Here is a 20,934-nt window from a genome sequence, read left to right on the forward strand (position 1 = left end):
CCTCATTCAGAGCACCCATTTTATGGATGAGGAGATTGAAGTCAGAGAGCTCAGAAGACTTGTCTGAGTTGACCCAGCTGACTAGTGACAAAGCCAGGAGTAGATCCTAAGAACGAAGCCTACCAAATTCTTTGAAGACCCTTGAAGGCCTTTGTGGTTTTCTTGTCGTGTGAACGGATTTCCTAACTGCTCTCAGAGGTCGTGAAGGGTTAGGGAGTGGGAATGGTGCAGAGCCCTCCTGCCAGGGGCCCGGCACAGTGAGGATAAGTGTCTGTGGCAGCTAAAGGCACAGCTCTTTCCCAGGTGCATATGGTGATTTAAAAATGATTAATGAAGCCATTTAAACTATTGATGTGTTAGGATGCGTTGGGATCCAGGGAAAGCCTTTGTGGGGAGAGGTCCACCAGGGCCCCAGTCAGACCACTGCACACCCCGGCAGCCAAGGTATGGGAGGCATGTGGGACTGATACCACGTAACCACCATGAAAATATGCCGGGTTGCCTCTGCAGAACTGCTGGCTCAGATGAAAGCTGGCCTTGTGCTGACTTTCATACTGGAGCCTTGGCGCATTCCCTTTAGTTTTGTTCTGTTTCTCAGAAAGCTTGGAGTGGCTTTTAAACTTCAATGGAGATATGAACCGCTCCACAATCTAGGTTTACTAATACAGTCGTCTCTCGTTTTTCAATTCATCACTGTAGCAGCAATAAACTCTATTACAAGGCAGCCCAGTATCTAATGCTACAGTTCCCCTACTCTGGAGGATTTTATGGTCAAAGGGAATTACTCCCACCTCCACATGTTTAAGAGAGAAGGGCTGTCTGTTCACTCCACTGCCATCATCATCCCGTGCTGCCAGGCCATCCACACTCTGATGACTGATACTGAATGCCATTGCAAGCCAGTGCCACTGGTTCAGCCCCAGGCAGGCAGCCACAGTGGGTGATGAACGGGGACAACTAAGTCTCTCTCCCACGTGATCCTCAGCCACCTAGCTCTCTTTCCCAGAGGCAGTCTTTGTTACAACTTTCTTGTGTATGTGTCCAGAGATAGTCTATGCATTTACAAATCTTTATGAATATTCACATACACACATCTGTTCTTTTATCCCCACAAAATGGTAGCATACTCTACATTCGGGGCTGTGGTTTGCCTTTTTTTAATTGCACAATATATTGTGGAGCTAGTTCTATGTCAGCAGGTAGTGCTGCTTCATTCATGGCTGCATAATATTCCAATATCATCTCTTCATCAGGAAGTAGCCCGGGTGCCATCTACTTGTGGACAATTAGGTAATTTCCTGTTTGATGTTGCTGTTGTTTCGTTTGCTGTTACAGACAGATACGCATGTTTGCATGTGTATTCGGGTATTTCAGGAGCTCTAAGGTTCTTTGCTCAGTGGAAGGGAAGAGACATTTAATGTGAGGGCTACTTGCAAATTACCTTCCACCGAGGTTGTCTCATTTTACAGAAGCAATGTATGAGATAACCAGTTGCGTGTTAGTAAATTTTTTGAAACTTTGCCAACCTGACAAGTGAGAAATGACATTGCACGATAAGTTTAATGTGCCTTTTTATTAAAGATTTCATTTATTTGTGCCTTTCTGTCATAAGTGAGCTTCTGCATCTTTTCATATGATATATTCTTTTATAGACTGTTTTTTAACTGGTGTTTGGAAGATGAGATGCTGCCCAAAGATCAAGCAGTATGCAAGTTATTTAGGAATCCCAATTTTCTGATATAGGTTTTATTTCAGTTAGTTGTTTTTATCCTAACTAATATAGGGTTCTCTGTATGGTGCTACATAAGAAATCAATTTTCCTGTTTTAGTGAATGTTTTCTAAAAAATATCCCATCGATTTTAAAAGGTTGACTTTTTACTTGTAGGTGTTAAAATTTTTTGAAAGATGTATTCATTCATTCATTCATTCATTCATTCATTTTAGAGAGCCAGAGAGAGAGATGTGTGCATGTGTGCATGTGGTGGGGTAGGGGCAGAGGGAGAGAGAGAATCTCAAGCAGACTCACAGGGCTCAATCCCACGACCCCGAGATCATGACCTAAGCTGAAATCAAGGGTCAGATGCTTAACCAACTGAGCTACCCAGGCACCACCCCTATTTATAGGTGTTAAAATTTCAACCCTGTTTTTGCAATCTCTCCTATACCCAAAGTTAGTCTGCTGAAACCAATGTTGTCTTATTAAATAAAGTACTTTATAAAATTAAAGTATTTAATTAAATTCAGCAATGACATTTATGAAACAGAAATTTGAACATCAAATGGAAATCATGGAAATGTTACATTTCTTAGTTGTGATAGTGGTATTGTGGTTTTTTGGGGAAAAAAAGAGTCCTTGTCTTTTAGAGATAACTACTGAAATATTTATTGATCAAATAATATGATATCTGGGATTCGCTTCAAAATAATTCTGGAAAGGGCAGGTGGAAAGGAGTGTAGAGGGAACAGCATTGGTCATGAGTTCATAATTTTTGAGGCTGGACGTTAGGTATCTGTTATTCTGTTTTTATACATGTTTGACATTCTCCATAAAAATTCTAAAATTCAACAGATAAATATTAAGTTCATCTTACGTGCAAGCCTTGGTGCTCTCTGGGGCAGAGATAGACACTTCACAAGTGCGTAGGGCCTGTGTGCTTGTTCTCTGCAATGAGCCTAGTGCCTAGGACGTTGCCTGCACATAGTAGGTGTTCAGTACATACATGCCCTGAAACCTGGCCCTCCTCCTACTTGCCCAAGGGCTGCTCTATTTTCTGTTCCCAGAGCACAGCCCTGATGCTGCACTCCAGGAACGGGCAACAGACCCAGTGCTACGGGGCTAAAGGAAGGCGAAGGCCCATTCATTTAGAGTCGGGAAGGTACTTCTGTGGAGCTCATGGGAACTGGCATTGGGGTGCCTGAGACAAAGAACATCCGCCCCATCCAAAACATTTCTAAGCAAAGCAAAATTGCTCCTTTAATTTAACATAGGTTATTTCATTTAGGAGCCTGGTAAGGAGTTGCTAACAGTAAGAAGAATAACTCAAAAGGCTGTAGGGGGTCACAAAACCTTCTCAGAACATATCTCAGTCCCCATCTGCTTTCTATGAACCTGTTTTGTTCAGAGTCCGGCATAACAGCATGCCCAGTAATGTGCTTAATCAGTGCTCTCTCGTGAGGAAGATGAGTAGATGGTGTCATAAGAAAGAAGGGAATCAGAACTGGGGCGCTATCAAAGGAAATGTCAGGAACTCAGGGTGATAGATTAGTCCTGTGGGTATGTTTGAGTGATTAGTTAACTCAGAGGCAGGGAAAATCATGATTTTTAATGTTTACATGCAGGTGTTAGTATAGTTGCCTCAGAATGAGAAGAAAAAAAGGATTAGAAAAAAAAAAGCTAGTCACATCTTGACTGGAAGAAGGCTCTTTTGAGAAACCGTCAATGTTACATTACAAACACCATTCAAATCTACCAAATGGGCCAGATGTTTGCTCAAACACTGCATGTCTCCAGCTGCCCATTGCTACAGATGAAGGCTTTTCTGCTGACGTCTGTGTAACCCACAAGCACATTATAGAGTGTTGATTCTTTTGACGCCATTTAACATTTATGTGTCATCATAATTATAAACCATAAATATACATGACACCATGCAATAAATAAAATTGCCTGGCTTTCGTTCTAAGAGGGGAGGAGGCTGTATTTATTACCTGAGAAGACAGGATGTCTAATATCCATTTTGCATTCTTTGTAAACATCGTCCCGCTCTCGGTGGTTGCTCTAGATGGCTTTATGCTCACCAAGCCTTATCCCCTCAAAACAGCACAGACTTTGGGGGCTAATAGATATTGCTGAGCCCCAGGTTTTAAGGCATCCCTGGACCAAAAATCAGGGGGATACAATTCAGAGGAATCCAAATAGTTCTAAATGAAGTCAAACCATTCTATTTGACAACAGACCAAAAGTTCTTTAGAGGTCACGTAACGGGCAGGTGTAAGTGTAAAAGGAAGTAGTTAAATGGAAGCGAATCAGCTTCTTTCAAACAGACATTTTTCAGAGATGCATTTCTTTTTCCTTTGAAAGAAAGCTGATTCAGTGCCATTCACCTATTAAGAAGGCAGCACAATTATTTGTATCTGCATCTATAAAAACCGAGTGTCTCTGCCTTCCACAAAAACCTGAGCATGTGTTTGCCGGAGTGAAAAGCAGGGCAAGAGGTAGAGGGAGGGGGAAAGCCCACGCAGTTGGGTTCTTCAGTCACGAGTACCTAAATGAACTGGCTGGCGTATTACCCCCTCCCTGGGCAGGGGCAAGGGGCCCTTCCAGTCTTATACACGAGGACCCCTTCTAACACAGCATCTTTATTTCAGAGCACAGATCCCAGACAGCACATTTCATGGCTTTGTAAATACTAGAGTCAGATGCTTCCTGACACCCAACGTTTCTGCTTTTTAGTGTGTAAATAAACGAGTGCTCCAAGTGAGTAAATCTCTGTGCATTGAGTTTACAATCTTGTCTTTCAGAAATATCGACAGTACATGGCAGGACTTCTGGCTCCTCCTTATGGTGTTATGGAAACGGGCTCTAACAATGACAGTAAGTGAAAAATGTGAACATTTTCTATCTAAAAATTTGTCATGCAGTATGCGTTTTCACGTGACAAAAAATATGTCCCACACCAGCTTGACAGAGTAAATCTCCAGATTCTTTTGTGGATAAACATACCTGCCAGCCCACACTTGAATTATTTTTAAAAATTGTTAACAGTATTATTTTGTGGTCCTAGCTGATAGAGGGAGGGATGCTCTGGTGTCAGTTGGAACTTCATACTTAAAATGCTCTCTCAAAATCTCTTTATGGTGAAATCTGGTGTTTCTGTGCTCTTTTAAAAATGGGATTTATGAATTGTATTAGTCTCAGTCACATCCAGACACCTGAGAGTCCCACCTCTTGCTATTTTGATGCTATTGGTCGAGGAGGGAAGCAGCGTGAGTCATTATTTATTCTTCGCAAATCATGGCCTCATCTAATTCCAGGCCTTTTATGTGACCAGTCTCTTGCTGTGTTTGTAAAAGACAGGAAGTTTTCCTCTGTGATACTCTTTTCTCATGGATGCCCACTAGAGTCAAAGAAATCCTGCATCCTGAGTCTGTCTGTCTGCTCACGGGTGTCAGGAGCGTCTTCTTATTGCTCATGACTGGCTCTGGGAGTTGCTTGTTGCTGAGTCCCCTTATTCGGGTCTTAGACGTATACGGGTGGCAGGGTGCTCAGTGCTGGGGTTTTTGGAGCAGCTAGACAGCGTGATGAACTAACCAGGCAGTGCCTCCATGCCAGGGTCTTCTGAGCAAGAGTCACCCTTCACATCCTCTCTCTAGCTCCTTCGGTTGCCACTCACTACCAGACTCGCCACTCCAAGGTGACTCTCCTCCCTGCAAGGTCTTAAGTGAGCTTCCTCACATTCTCTGCCCTCCATGTCATAGTTTCTGTGTAGCCTCAGCCCTCTTTCTCTGTTTCTCTTCTGTCCTTGGGGTGGAGGGATGGGGTGGGGAAGACAGGTCTTCCTTTCCTGCCCTCCCGTGTTCTTGAATTTTCTTTTCTGGCTGATGTAGGAATGACCGGCCCACGAAGAGTCCTTGAGTTGAAATCCCAGCTGTGCTGTCTCCTATCTGTATGACCTCAGGCAAGGCACTTAATCTCTCTCTGCCTCGGTTTCCTCACAAGATTGTTGTGAGGATTAAATAAAGCAAAACAGGTCAAGTGTTTGGAGGGTGCCAGGCATAGAGTAAGCACCCCAGTGGTGTTAGCTATCATTTCCTCACCACTGGTCACTCTTAACCCCTCCAAGTCTGGCTCCTGCCCCATACCTCTTGATTCAAACCATCTCCAGTGACCAACCAACACCGGCCTTCATTATTACCGTTCCCCATCTCTCTGACTTTGAGTAAGGCTTTCCATGTTCAGACTCCATTTTCCCTGAGTCCCAGGCTCCACTGCATTATCCTGGTTTTCTGGTATCTCTCTGGCCACGTTCATTTGGTCTCTTCCACGGGTACCTCTTCCTCTCAGCCAGAAGCTTAGGTATTACCCAAGAGTCCAGTCTTGGCTGTTTTTCTCCTTTGTTCTTTATACTTTCCCCATGACCATCGTTTGTTACACTGGATATGAACTTCCTGAACCAATACCTCTGTTTGATTCTTCCCATGATGGATTAGCTTTTCAGAGGACTGCTGGTTCTCTTTTCACCTGGATATTCTGCTGGTCTCTTAAACTCACAGTTTCAGCAACAGAACACATCCCAATTCCCACAAAACCCCTGAAAGCCACATTTCCATTCCTATCTGCCCTGTTCTTCTCCCATACCAGCCTCTAAACGTCAACCATTTTATTATTTTTTAAACATTTTATTTATTTATCTGTCGGAGGGGGGGAGGAAGAAGGAGAGAGGGAGAGAGAGAGAGCACAAGCAGGGAGAGCAGCAGGAGAGAGAGAGAAGAAGGCTCCCCGCTGAGCAGGGAGCCCGATGCGGGGCTCAATCCCAGGACCCCAGGATCATGACCTGAGCCGAAGGCAGATGCTTATCTGACTGAGCCACCCAGGCATCCCTAAACCTTAACCATTTTAGAGTCCTCCCTTTTGTCACCTCCATGCACTGAGGTTAATCACCCATCCGGTTCTTTGTTCCTTCCTTTGCAGGGTTCATGTTTTTTCCTTTCTGTTCCTTCTGCAGCCACTTGGCCAAGGACCTCATCACTCTTGACCTAAGGGCAAGAATGACTCAGCTGGCTCTGAGCCTTTAGGATCTCACCCTTGGTCCACCCTACACCTGACTTACACCCGACTTACGCAGAACTTTTTTAAATTTACTTTGTATTGTGAAAAATTTCAAACATACAGAATGACATAGTTAACATCCATGTCTTCATCACTTTAATTACCATTAGTATTTTAATACTTAAATATGATTTGTTTATTAATAGCAATATGCACTTTAATATTTTAATTTTAATATTTGCCTTCTTTCCTTCTTCTACTCACATACACACATTTCACCTCAAATACTTCGGCAGATAGTTTTGAAAATAAAGACTTTTCCATACACCTAATAAACTGGTATGACTTTCCTTAATCATATCATCTACTAAGTCCATACGCAGATTTTCCCCACTGAATGTCTTTATAGCTCTTTGCTCAAACTGGACCTCAAGGATCATGCTCTTGCATCTGACTTTTATGTTTTAAGGGTCTTCATTTTGAACAGACCCGTCTCCCCCTCCCCTTTATCCTGGTCATATCACTCTGTTGCTCAAAACATCTTAATGATTGCCCATTGCCTGCCATGGAAGGTGAATTTCCAAGATTGCTAATGCCTTAGACCAACTTTCAAGTTCCTAGGTGGCCCCAAATCATCTTTTCAGTGTTATTTCTCTACGGACACCCTAGTCTCCAGCCACTCAGATATGGTGATTTGAGCTGCTATGTATTTATCTTACCAAACTCCTAGAAAGGAAGTTTCTGTTACACCCCTGTATCTCCTCATACAATCAACTCCAGTCTTTTCAAATGGCCATTGAACAAATGGATGGAATAATGAATGGATAGCTTGGATTCAAAGTTTCAGAGTGCTGATATTAGGCCACCCTTACTCCTGACAGATTTGGGAAGTGATGGCAAACATGCCCATTAATATTCTGTCACCCTGCTTTCTGCCTAGGCTTTTTATGTACTGGTACTATCCCAATGTGGGGGGCAGAGTTTTAATTAGAGAATGTTTCCAGATAGTCTCTTCCATTCTTACCCTTTCTGTGTATTTTACTGCTGCCTATTAAAATGGGCGCTCAATTCTTTTAAAGCCAGTAGTAGACATCCTGTGTACCCCCTTATTAAACACAGAATGTGCTGTTTACTCAGAATTTGGAAGTACTGTATTTGTATGTTGCAAACCACCTCAGACTGCCCTAGGGGTGAGCCGCACATACAAACCACCTGTTTGTATCTCTCAATCTCTCAAAAGAAGGCCACTTGGGTCCACTGTACTGGAGGCATTAAATTTTGCTGGGGCTATGGGCCTTCCTATCTAGCCACCCTGATCATGTCTGTCAGAGTCAACAACCCCAAAGGAAATACAGAGGACCAGGGCCTGTTATAGCTCACGAAATGTTTGTAAATGAATGAACAAATGCATAAATGGATGAACGATGAACTTTTTCACAGAAAACTGGGACACCCCTGGAAACAGACACGGCCAGGCTCAGACCTGACTTCGGAGGCAGCAGGAATTTGCTTTGCCCCAAATGGAGGCTGTGTTCTGGTGGTTCTTATGTGGGACTTGAAGCTAGGTCCACAGCCCTGGAGCATGGTGAGGTGGTCTGAAATGTAAAAAATACAGTATGTGTAACTTAAGATTTGACTTGTCTGTCCCTAATTCTGAGTGTCCTGTGCCCAGCAGAGAGGAATTAGTTGTTCGCATGGTGTAAATGAATCAGAGATGGATTTTTACCTTTGGCAAAGTAAAGCATATGGTAGAAAAGCAAAATAAGCATGAGATTTTGTTATCTGGCACACAGCCCTGCTCCTGATTCATTGATTTATTTATGTTACAGATTTTGGTGGGTGCTGCTATTTTTCTAAGCAGCATTATGTAAGTTTTGATAGAGACACAAATCAGAAACACCAGAAATTTACTTTGTTTGATTCAGCAAAGGATTTCAGTTCCATTTTACAGATTCATCTTACAATTCATGCTCTCTCTCTATTTTTCTTCTTCTAGGGATTCCTGACAAGGAGAATGTGAGTAGCACTCTCTCTGCCTCTCCTCTAAAAACTGTCATAAGGTAAAAAAAAATAATAATCATGGTAACCCTACCAGCAAAGAGAGCTCTTCATTCACATTCAACAGAGCAATAAATATTTTCTAATCTTATTCTGGCATCTTGGTCTGTCCCTTTGAAATATGAGGGGGAGAAGGTTGATTGCTCTGACATGGTCATCACATGTCCTTGATATTAACTAGTCTGCAGAAGGTTATTCTAGGGGCAAACAGTACAATTGCTAAGGGTTTTTCTTTTTCCCACGATGTATATAGGCAGGTGAGCAAATCATTATTTTAATGACATACAAAAAATTAGTTGTTTTTCCTTAGTGGAGTACAAAATATGAAATACAGGGTCAGTTGATTTTATAGTTGTATCCAAGCTTCATGAAAGTCAATGTTTCTCTTTGGAAGCTGAAAATAAGTAATTACTCTAATTGTTTAGCACAGTCAGGTGAGAGAGTAGGTTTAGGACAAACTTTTCACCAAGAACCAGTGCCAAGTGCAGGTTCCAAAGATGGTAGTGGTGTAGTGGCATTGCTTTGCATGCAAATAATAAGAATATGAATTACATATCAACCAGAATCTCAATCTATTCAACAACCTAGAAGGGTTAATGGTGCAAGAGTATATAGTGATTAATTTGAAGGAGTGCTTTGTGACTCTCAGATGCGTCCCCTTTCATTATGTTCCTCGATTGCTGTACCCAAGTGGCAACATTACAGAATCATTACAGAATATTCTCCTTTCCTTTCCCTGCTTTTGGTCCTATGTCTGTGGACAGAGATATCATCTTCATTCAATTCAGATTATTTCTGTATCCCTTTCAAGAGATCTAACTCTAGCTTTCTTTAGGTCTTCTTTTCATAACGTTGGCTTCAAGGGCTGGTTGGGATTCTGGCCCGTTGTTACACCACCACAAATTTGAGTTCCAGACCCAGCAATGTCACTTCGAACGTCACACCAAAATTTCACTTGGCTTGGCTTGGCAGAGGATTTCAGTTCTTGGCTGTGGGCCTTCACAAGCTACTTGGCTTCTCGAAACATCCTTGCATGAGCTCATCTTTAAATGTGGATGTTAGTCGTGACCACCTTAAGAGGCCATGATGAATATTGAATGGAATAATCTGTGGAAAGCATAGAGACTAGTCCAACGGAGCTCAGTAAATGTTAAGACTATTACTGTAATTATTATTTTGTCAAGACTTGTATCATTTTCTTGAGATCTTTCCTCCTCTGAAAAATGCCCTACCCTTTTATGAAGTAACTATCCTTTTGCCATTTATGGTTCTCATCAAAATACCTTTCTTCAATGAACCTTTCCATTGATATTTTGCCCTTAAAAACTACCTTTGTGTGTTGAGCAAAGCTCTAGATAATCAGGTTCATGGAAAGCCACAGCTTTAGAGTCTACAGTAACAGACTCATCCTGCCACAATTTTGGATACGGATGTCCCAAAGCACTCCAAAACAAATAATATGCAGATCACTAGCCAAGTCAAGAGGATAAAAGAGCCTGGTGCTTCCTCATCAAGGAACCATCAGTGATGTGGAGGGCACACACAGAATGGCCAAGCCCTAGGAGGTCTAAAATGTTCTAATCTTCAAAAGAAAGCTCTGTCTCTCTTAGGTCCCTCGTGACCTTTAGGTTGGACCTCCCTGCCGAGGGACAACATAAGCAGAGACCTACCAGCTGTCATCCTGTGGCTCACTTTGTGACAAAATAGGAATCTGAAGTTTACAGAAAGTTAGATATGTTGAGTTGTTATCAGCATGTTGCCCTGTAAGATTTGTGGGGAGGGGGGCAAGCTGTCTCCCCTATATTATTCATCATGTATGTTCATTTGTATTTGTTTGGGTCACTCATTCTGTGTCAGATTCTCTAGCAAACAGAAAAGTACCCTTTTTCTCTATCAGCAAATAGAGTGGATATAATGTCACCATGTGCTATTAAGAAAGTTCTCCAATGCCATCAGTCAAAGTAAAGCAAATGAGATGAAAGACATTCGTGAATAGAGTTGAAGCTGTAGAAAGATAAAAAGAACCCTAAGAGCCTTAAAGTGGGTGTTAATTGGAAATTTTCCTTTAGAAGAGACAAGTTGTGTTATGATGATTTCTTTTATCCTTTACCTTCTTTAACTACACGCTGGGCAATCTTATATTCCCTTTATGTTTCTAAATAGCAATAATATGCCTGTGGACTGAAATAAAAGCACTTAGACTATTGTTTCAGCGTCCAAACAGCTTCTTTGTGGAGAGACTATATTCTCCTCTCCAGCTCCTACTCTTGATTTCGTTAATCACCATGTTTAACTTTTAACCAAATATGCAGGCATCAGTAAGTGGTGTTTTTAGCTTAGCCTTGCCAGCTCTCTTTTATTTCCAGATGCAGCCTCACCTTGCAAAAAAGGAACTTTCTTTTCATAAATTGCACTTTCATAGAAACAAATGGGCTGGCAGTTAACTTGCTACATTATTTTGTTTACTACTTACTGTAATTGATAGAGTCATCATTTAACTTGATATGACACAGGAGACTGGAACCTATAACTAATTGGTAAGATATTAGAAAAATGACTATTGCACCAATAAAGCAAGTTTTGATAGGGTTATGATTGTTTGGGGCTGTTGGTTGTACAAATAAATTATTCTCTTTGATCTTTTCAAGTTGTATTTTTTCCATCTTCTGTATATGCCCTATCAGATGACCATGTTTAACACAAAAGCTAAAAATCACAATTACAAGAAAGCTTCACAGTTGCATGTTACAGTTGCCCTTTGGAGGAATGAGCTTGTCTATAATTTTCTGCTACTTATGTAGATTTTGTTCCTTGTTGTGCTCCATCCTTTTGACAAACGATTGCTATGAAGTTGTGTAGTTTTAGAAGTCTATCCTTTTCTTCCTCAATGTAGAAGGGCCAGAAAATAGGCTTAGGAAGATACTACAAAATAATCCCATTTCCTTATTTATAAACATCTAGTTTCCAAAAGGATCATTTGAGGTCCCCTTTTTTTAAGGCAGTTATAGTATTGACAATGTGATTAGGTTCCTACTAAATGTGGAAGAGTACTTTCCCAATATAAAACACTAATCAATGCAATAATTCAATCAGTTATGGAAACAGCCCAAGTGTTCATGGATTGATGAATACATAAAGATGTGGTGTGTGTACACACACACACACACACACACACACACACACACACACACACACACACACACACACACTGGAATATTACTCAGCCATAAAAGGGAATGAAATCTTGCCAGTTGCAACATGGATGGAGCTAGAGTATAATGCTAAGTGAGATTAAGTCAGAGAAAGACAAATACCATGTGATTTCACTCATATGTGGAATTTAAGAAACAAAAGAAATAAAGGGAAAAAGAGAGAGAGAGAGAAATAAAAAAAAACAGACTCTTACTTAGAGAGAAAAACTGATGGTTACCAGAGAGGCAGTGGGTGGGGGGATGGGTCAAAGAGGCTACGGGGACTAAGGAGCGCACTTGCTGTGATGAGCACCGGCTGTTGTACGGAAGTATTCAATCACTATATTGTACTCCTGAAACTAATATTACACTGCATGTTAACTAACTGGAATTTAAATAAAAACTTATATCAATTCAGAGCTCCAAGTTTTCCCAAGCACTAGAAGAACTGGATGCTACCAATTAGTAATGAGCAAGCTTGGGAATCTTATAAAACTATTTGGTAGGTCTTATTTTAAGAAGATGCCTTAAATCAGCGTTTGTCAAACTTTTAAAAATCATAGGTCATTTATATAAAGACAAATTTTTAGAAATTATTATAAAGACACAGATTTTAAACGGCAAATGGGGAGGAAATAATTTACACAGCTTGAAAATTCTCATTAAGGAAAAGACAATAGAAAAAGAAGAAAATAACTATCAGAGTCAAAAGGTTAGGAATGTTAGGCATTTTTAGGAAATATAATAACATTTATTGCTGCTCTTTTTTTTTCAAGATTAAAGAAAACAAATTAAAATATTTCCCACTATTAAATAACAACATCTTATTTTACTCTTATACATTGGCTATGATTCTGGGCCAGAGGAAGGAAATGTAAATTGTGTGTCCTCAAACAAATATAAAATATAAAAAAAACTTAGATAAACCCATAAAAACCCCGTAAAACCTTTTAACTCCAGCTTTAGAACACCTACTGAATTCAAACCAACAGTTTCTGTGAAACAGTTCTTAAAATCCTGCTTTTAAAACATGACTGATACACGTCCAGAGCTTATCAAGACGTGTTGGCCAGAGTTCACAGGCTTAGCCCTGGCAGCTTGTCCCGTGTGTTGTAGGGTAAGAATGGCTAGCTAGCCCTGTCACCGTGATGCAACAGCTCGTACGAAGCCAGCCGAAGGCGCGAACCTCAACAGGCGAGGGCAAATCAACCCAGTGTGAAGGACAGAAAATCCTAAGCCTACTCATTTTGATTTTACAGGACACACTGCTTATTGCCTGGGTGAGGATTAGGTTTGGCAGTGTGGCTGGCTCCGTCCCTCCTGTTGGGTAGAGTGTCAACACTGGTTTCTTTAGCAGGCCTATGGGAGCACGTAACTCAATGAGCCAACACTTTGCCCCACCTCCTGGAGAACACCAGCGACTTAATGTCGAAGGTGCCAAGGACAACATCGGCTCAGTCTCTGAAGAAATATTTGTTTTTGTGTTTGTGAGTTATGTATTTTATGGGGCAGAATGCCCTTGCTGAATCTCTTCCTGCTTTTTATTCCATCTGTTCCCCTGCTCTGTTATAAAAGCTGACGGTGCCATCTCTCTCTCTCTCTCTCTCTCTTTAGCTCCTGCAGTGGTATATTGATTGAATTTTTAAGATGAGGTATAGTTGCCCTTAATCTAAATCGTGAATAGTAAATGTGGGTAACAGTCTAAAAACCTGATCCCTCGGGTGTCAGTTAAGCCATGTGGTTGTTGCCTCTGAATGTTCTCGGCAATGTTCCCAAGATCTGCTTACCGTGAGTTCGCTGGGTGAAATGGCACATATTGGGTGTGTTGGGGTAGTGGTTCATTAGTATATTTTAGAATTACTTTCATAAAATTATGAATTACACTTGCTGATTATCTCGGTACTCTCCTTTTGGTTTCTCTACAGTTTTTAGATTTTTTTAATGGAGTAGAACTTTTTACTGTTGTTGCAGTGCTGATGGTTTTCCAGGGTTGCATGAGTTTTTCCACATTTTACCCAGCTTGGCATATATATGTCCTCTCAGGCTTCTGTGTAATCAGAGTTTGACTTGAGCAAGATATCACAGAGAACATGGGAGTGTTTAATTGTTAAAAATAGTGATAATAGAAGAAACGAGATTTCCCAGTCTCTCTAGCCAACAGCTTCTCTCCTGCTCTCACTTGAAAAAATGACGTGGCCTTGAGGTAAGGCAGCTCCATACGGGCCCTGCTGTTGAGAATTAGTTCCACTGGTAGCAGGGGCAAGGAATACAATGTCATGTTAATGGTAATGTACCAGAGTGCTGATTTCAAAGTCATGGGAGAGTAGATTGCTGTCGCCAGAAATATTTTATCCTGTGCTGCAGACAATTATGTTCATCACCAGTAACTTTGGGCTGCAAGCATGTTATCTCAGTTGACAGTGAGAATAAATTAGATAGTATCATTTATGTTTGATGTATCTGAATTTTTATTGTTCTTGTTTGGAGAAATTGGAACCAAATTATTTGCAAATATGTCTTATGTTTAGGAGAGCAATCTGTGGTGTTCGCGGATTGGATAAATTAATATAGTGATTACATGTCATTTAGGATTTGGATTCTTTTCTAATAACAGTTCTGTGTTAGACAGCCTCCCCTGAGTCCATCGATATTAAAATATTCTGTAGTCATTCTCTTTACCTTTAGGTAAAATTACTTTGCAGATAGATGATTGATAGATGCACATATATACATACATAAACACATACATATGTACGCATGCATGCATATATATTTAACTGTTGATTCTTTAAAATTTCTAGAAAATGAAATGAAAAAATGATTACACTATATGATCTGGCATTGTTCAGAATTCTTATTGCCAGCTTTTATAAATGTTTAAATTCTGTTTACTTGAACTTAGTTTTATTTTTTATTCTCCTTCAAAGGATGACTCAGAAATACCCACAGAATATGCCATATGTTTGGTTGAAAATCTTTAATTTAACAAACATATAGTGATTGATCCCAAGCCCCATGTGGGGCCACAAAAATAAATAAAGCATGGTCGCTTCCTTCAGGGAGTTAAAGCCACTGGACAGAGGCAGACATGAGAACACAAGTGCATAAGTACAAGTCATGGGCACACGTGGTTGGGAGAGTGTGGCATGAGGAGGTGAGCTTAGGAGTTCTTCAGTCTTGAGTTACAGTCCCAGCTCTGCCACTGACTCACCATGTGAAGGTGGACACATTAGTTAAGCTTCCTCCTCTGTTTCCCTCTACAGAGCGAAGGTAATAGTAGTGTCTTACCCCAGGGGCTTCCAGAAGGCTTAATGAAAAGATTTATCCCAAGTGCTTAGCCAGTGCTAAGTACCTGGTATGTACTCTGAGGGGACACATGGGGGGGGTCTGTGCAGTTCTCCTTGGGGAGAAGGGGAGGGGTTCAGAGCCAGCCTCGCAGAGGAAGAAATGCCTGTGTGCACTCCTGATGGAAAGAAGGTGTTACCCAGGTGGAAGGGAAAGAATATTCCAGGCGAAGAGCATTGCATACATTAAGAAACAGAGTACCAGAATTTTCTCTTTTGAGGCTAATTTCATCAGATCTGAAATTAAAAAAAAAAAACTTTTCATTATTTTTAAAACTATACTTTGTAGGATCCCTTTCAAAGTTATCAAAACCTGGCTTCCAAGCTCCAGGTATTTTGGGGACCCAACAAACATCATATTTTTTTTCTCTAAAACTTGATCTTTTTAAAAATGTAGATGGGGAATTAGTTTGAATTTACCCCTATTGGTACCTCCCAGTATCGTGCCTTCTTTTTTAAAAAAATGACACATCTAGATTGCTAATGTCTTTAGAGTCTATTGTTCACTCTGATCTCCAGCTCCTTTTCTGCTGTAATTGCCCAGTCAGTGCTCCCACATTTCTGTGGTTCTCCTTTGTTTCCGCCCCAACCCTCTACACACACACCCTTCTCTTGAATGAATCACTCTGCAAGGCTTTCTATTGAATTTTGTCCTTTTACCTTTTTCATTTGTCAAGGTCATTTTCAGTTTTATTCCACTTCTCCTAAGAGCCAGCCATCCCAACTCAATTGGATATCTTTGTCAAATTTATAAAGAACGCTTTTGAGTCCATATTCAAGGCATTAATAAGCATGTTAAATCTAGCAGCATTCAGCAGAGGACCTAACCTTGTGGAATTTAATTTGTTTGTGCTAATTTATTTGTATACATCATAAAATTATCCCATCTGGACATGAAAAAATAACTTAGGAGAGCATACCATAAAAATACTGGGTAAAACAAGAGCTAAGTCGCTAAATTACTATCTGTGATGCTTTTCATTTGCTTGTAAGTGAGAGAAAAGGAAGGTGATAATTTTCTATCTCAGAAGACATTAGTATGACTGAATTGGTACTTACTCATGGTTATGTCCGTGTCCCCAGATGTGCATCAGTTTCTGCCCCTGACACTTGATAGCCCGAGACTCGACACAAGTACATCACTTACCTCCATGACTTGGTTTCCTCATCAAGGACATGGTGATTCCTGGGGTGCCTGGGTGGCTCAGTCGTTAAGCGTCTGCCTTCAGCTCAGGTCATGATCCCGGGGTCCTGGGATCGAGCCCCGCATCGGGCTCCCTGCTCCACGGGAAGCCTGCTTATCCCTCTCCCACTCCCCCTGCCTGTGTTCCCTCTCTCGCTGTGTCTTTCTCTGTCAAATAAATAAATAAAATCTTAAAAAAAAAAAAGAACATGGTAATTCCTGACCTACTAGAGTAAAAGGATTGTTGGGAGATCGAATAAGATAAGGCACGGGGAAAATTCCAAAACTCCATAGTGCTCAAATCTAAAACAGATTAAGTTTCCCTGGAGTTTGATTCTAAACAAGATCACACCCTCGTCTGTAGTCTCAGCTCCAAGACATCTCTCCAGGCTGGATGGGGGATCTCTGAGGTTGGCCAGTGGGTTCTGATTTGTTTTTGTTTTGTTTTTTAATATTTTACTTGTTCACGTATTCATTCATTCATTTATTTATTTAGAGAGTGCAACAGGGGAGGGACAGAGGGAGAGGGAGAGAGAGAATCCCAAGCAGACTCCACCCTGAGCGTAGAGCTCCAAGGGGGGCTCGATCTCATGACCCTGATATCATTACCCAAGCCGAAATCACGAGTGGGACGCCCAACCGACTGAGCCACCCAGGAGCCCCCAGTGGGTTCTGGTTTAAGTGGAGCTTGGTTCTGGGGAAGCATTATAGAGGTCCTCTTGAATCCTGTTAGGACTTAGTCCAGTCCTCAGTTCTAGGAAGACTTTAGGATGCCAAATGGAAAGTCATTCATCTTAATATCAATATAATTTGGCTCAGCCAGGAGAATGAAAAATTCCCATGTCACACCACGTGCTCACTCAGTGCTGTAATTTGATAGCCTGGTTCCAAACAAAGTGAGGAAACCACACCCAGAGTTGACTACAAAGATGGACCAGGATAGAGTAAGAACAGGAACGTGAAGATAAGCTGGAGAAGAGGCCTGGCCTGTTTGGGGGCAAAGCGGAGCATCATGGCTGTTTTCATGACCACTTATCCTGGACCTTCTAGTTTTAGGGTATGTGAAGTTTTTAAATATGTTTCACCAATTCTCCTAAAAGTGTCAAAGTATTGCAATGTACGACTGCCTAGTAAAGGAATTTGTAACATAAATGCAAAAATAGCTCTGTCATTCGACAAGAAATTTTTTTAAGTGACTGAAACAGGTAATGATGGGCCTTCTCGCCCCCCGCCCCCTTTAGGTTTTGTGTTTTCTCTGTGCTATCTGGTTTATTCCGAAAAACACTTGGGCTCCCTCTGGTGGCCATCCCCGTGTTTGGGCACGTCTAGCCTGAGAGCTGAAGTTTCAGTGGCATGGCATGAAATGTTTGGATGAAAGCGGAAGTGGAAATATTAATAGTAGATGTTATTTTCTTTTGTAAAATGACTAGCACTTGGAAACCTCCAAATTAGTCGGCGTATCCAATTCATTCATTCATCCATTTATGTCTCCTCATCTAATATGTTGTTGATACTTGACTTTCTTGAAAGAAGGGGTATCTGGGCTGCAAGTCCATAGAAAGATACTGAGTTCCAATCCTGTACGTCAAACAGATTTTCCCAAGAAGTGATTCTATGAGGTAGCAAGTTTTTATGGAATGCTTACTGTGTCTTAGACCAGAGTTAGGCTTTGTGGAAAACAATTTGCTACTCACCATTTTTTAAAAACTATGAGCACACTCTTCTTTAACTGTTAGCTATATTATTTCTTTTTCTCCTTTAAATCATATTCCCATTATATTTTGCTCACAGAATTTTATCCTATTGTAATGTATTTTTTTCCAGACCAGTTTACCTCTTAATTGTCTCAATGTGTTAGTTAATATACAGATTCAACCACAGTAACAAAGGCTCCCACGTAACGGTGTCTTAAGAAGATAATTTTTCTTCATGTTAACTATCCCAGTGTGAGCTGTCCAGGGTTAAATGGCACCTCTATGTTGTAATGTATTTTATGATCGAAAGTCTCTTATTAATTACCTTTTTATGCTTTCATGTATCAAAAAGAAATATATAAACTTAAATTTTAGTATTTTAAAATTTCTTATGACTGTCTATTAAAATTTTTCTTTTGGCTTGAGTTATGACAGTAGTTGTACACATCTGTCAAAATTAAATATTTTATAGATTTTTTATAAATAATTATTAAATATTAAAGTAAATTATTGGAAAGACTTCATTGAATGACTTAGATGCTTTTTAAAAAATGAATTCGCTATCTGTCTGCAGTGGGTTTAACATCAATTCTGTTCTTCTTCTTGGATATTATATATATAAGGGCTGGGGAAGCTCATTCACATAAATCAGTCGGTGAAAAGGAAATAGTTTTACATAGCAAGGTCCCTGAATTCTTTGACTCCTAGGCTGCTAGTGTGGTACCTCCTAGAGAGAGGGAGATGATGGGGTCGTCACAAGAGGGATTTGGGGAGTGTTGCATTCTGGATGGATTTCAAAAATAAGAGTGATGGATTAAATGGGAGGTGAGAGAGAAGGAGAGGAGTTACGGATGACTTCAGGGTTTATGGTCTGACCGTGTGGAAGTATGCAGTCACCAACAACTCCCAAAAGGGAAAGCTGAGGATAAAGGGAGCTTGGAGACCCAGTTTGAAAGTCACTGTCACTAGAAAGCACCCAGGATTCTAGTTAGGCTTTTGTTCTGTCCAGTCAATAGTCAATGATAATAAACATCAGAGAGTGAAAATGAGATTAGATGTTGGGTATTTATACTGAGTAGCATGTGCCTGGGGCATGAATAAAATTAGAATGTGTCTAAAAAATAAAAATAATGAGACAAAAATCAGCAAGCGTTTTATTAAGTTCATCTTCCCCCCTCTGTTATATTTTGTAGATTTTAAGAGAATTTATGTTTGTAAGTAAACTCTGTGTACAACTGCAGATATCACCTTTCAAATTAATAAAAGGTTGATTTATGGGCTATATCAAGTACAAATACTAAATGAATCAAGCTAACAAAGCGTCGCTTAATAAGCATCCTCGGGGACCTAATTTAATGAATAGGTAGAGGGATGTTATTTGTAACTGAGCCCACAAATTATTTCTATATGAATCAGTGATTTTAAATGGCTATGGCCTGCTTAAAACAATTTGTTTTCTTAATTAGTTTAATCATTCTCTTTTTAGTTTCTTATACCACTAAATGAGTTAATAACCCCTTTTTCTTAAATAAATTAATCTTTCCAGCCTAGCCACAAATATCCAATTAATAAAGCTTGAAGAATTGAAATAATACCATAATAGGAGGAAAATGATCATATTTTATGTAATCCTTTTAAAATCAACTAACATTTATTAAGTGCCTACTATGTGCCATGCAGGCACATGCTTTGGCTCTAGAGATATGAAGTCCAGTAAAACTAATTCTTTTTTTTTTTAAGATTTTATTTATTTATTTATTTGAGAGAGAGAATGAGAGAGAGAGAGAGCATGAGAGGGGGGAGGATCAGAGGGAGAAGCAGAGTCCCCGCTGAGCAAGGAGCCCGATGTGGGACTCGATCCCAGGACTCCAGGATCATGACCTGAGCCGAAGGCAGTCGCTCAACCAACTGAGCCACCCAGGCGCCCCAGTAAAACTAATTCTTGACTTCAAAGAGCAAACAGCCCAACAGCTTAAACAGCTTAGGAGCGATATAGGTAAATAGATAATTATATCAGAATGTGGTACTGAGAGAGATGAGAGTTAGGCGCTAAAATTCTCTGTGCATTCTAAGAGCCATGTCACTTGAACACAAGGATTTCCGAGAAAATATTTCATTATTCACCCCTCAACATTCCCCCTCTTCACTAGAATGCAGTTACTAAATTACTGTCTGACTCCAGACTAGGTAAATTACAGGTGACAGAAATCCACATCAAGCCACCTCAAAAGCAAACAAGGGGAAGCTGAAGACTCACATCCCCAGTACACAGGAGGACAAATGTAGAGCTGACCCTCCGCTAATAGAAACCAAAGGCTCTACTTCTTTCTGCTTTTCCCCAAGCCTGGAAACATGGCCTCCCCGGGTCCTGAGTTCTTCCCCAGCAGTTACAGTTAGAAAACCTCGGGGAAAGACACTGACTGATCTAGTGTGGGTAGGGTAGCCCCTCCACCCCAACTCTGAGCCAGTGTGGATGAGATACCACTGTGGGCTCAGGTCTGAAGATGGGGAGAAGTTCTGCGCCCAGAAGAAGCGAGGAACAGGAAACACTAGCTGTTCACCTCTCCTCCTCGGGGAGGCACATTCAGCTGACTGCTAAAAAATTAGTCCCCTTCCTCTAGTGTCCTCAGATAACAACATAATGCAATCAATATCTCATTTGGGGTTAGTCTTCATCCCTTGTTTATGTAGAAA

At 40.7% G+C, this 20,934-nt stretch overlaps 1 protein-coding gene across 18 annotated transcripts in view; it reads left to right on the forward strand.

Moving 5' to 3' along the window:
• The window catches only part of RAPGEF4 (Rap guanine nucleotide exchange factor 4), a 295,155-nt gene that overhangs the window by 168,635 nt on the left and 105,586 nt on the right, over nucleotides 1–20,934 (forward strand). For 14 of the 18 annotated variants that reach the window (XR_003519020.2, XR_003519021.2, XM_027588682.2 and 11 more), the window contains 2 exons: nucleotides 4,523–4,595; nucleotides 8,767–8,786. Coding sequence is in view for 16 of the 18 variants with exons in the window: in XM_027588682.2 (XP_027444483.1) it covers nucleotides 4,523–4,595; nucleotides 8,767–8,786 (93 nt within the window). In the remaining 2 variants the exon portion in view is untranslated. Of the gene's footprint in view, nucleotides 1–4,522; nucleotides 4,596–8,766; nucleotides 8,787–17,484; nucleotides 17,604–20,934 lie in introns of those variants that run through there. The other 4 variants (XM_027588689.2, XM_027588694.2, XM_027588697.2 and 1 more) reach the window with 3 other exon arrangements.

This window comes from Zalophus californianus, chromosome 3 (genome assembly GCF_009762305.2).
Source record: "Zalophus californianus isolate mZalCal1 chromosome 3, mZalCal1.pri.v2, whole genome shotgun sequence".
Lineage (NCBI taxonomy): Eukaryota > Metazoa > Chordata > Mammalia > Carnivora > Otariidae > Zalophus > Zalophus californianus.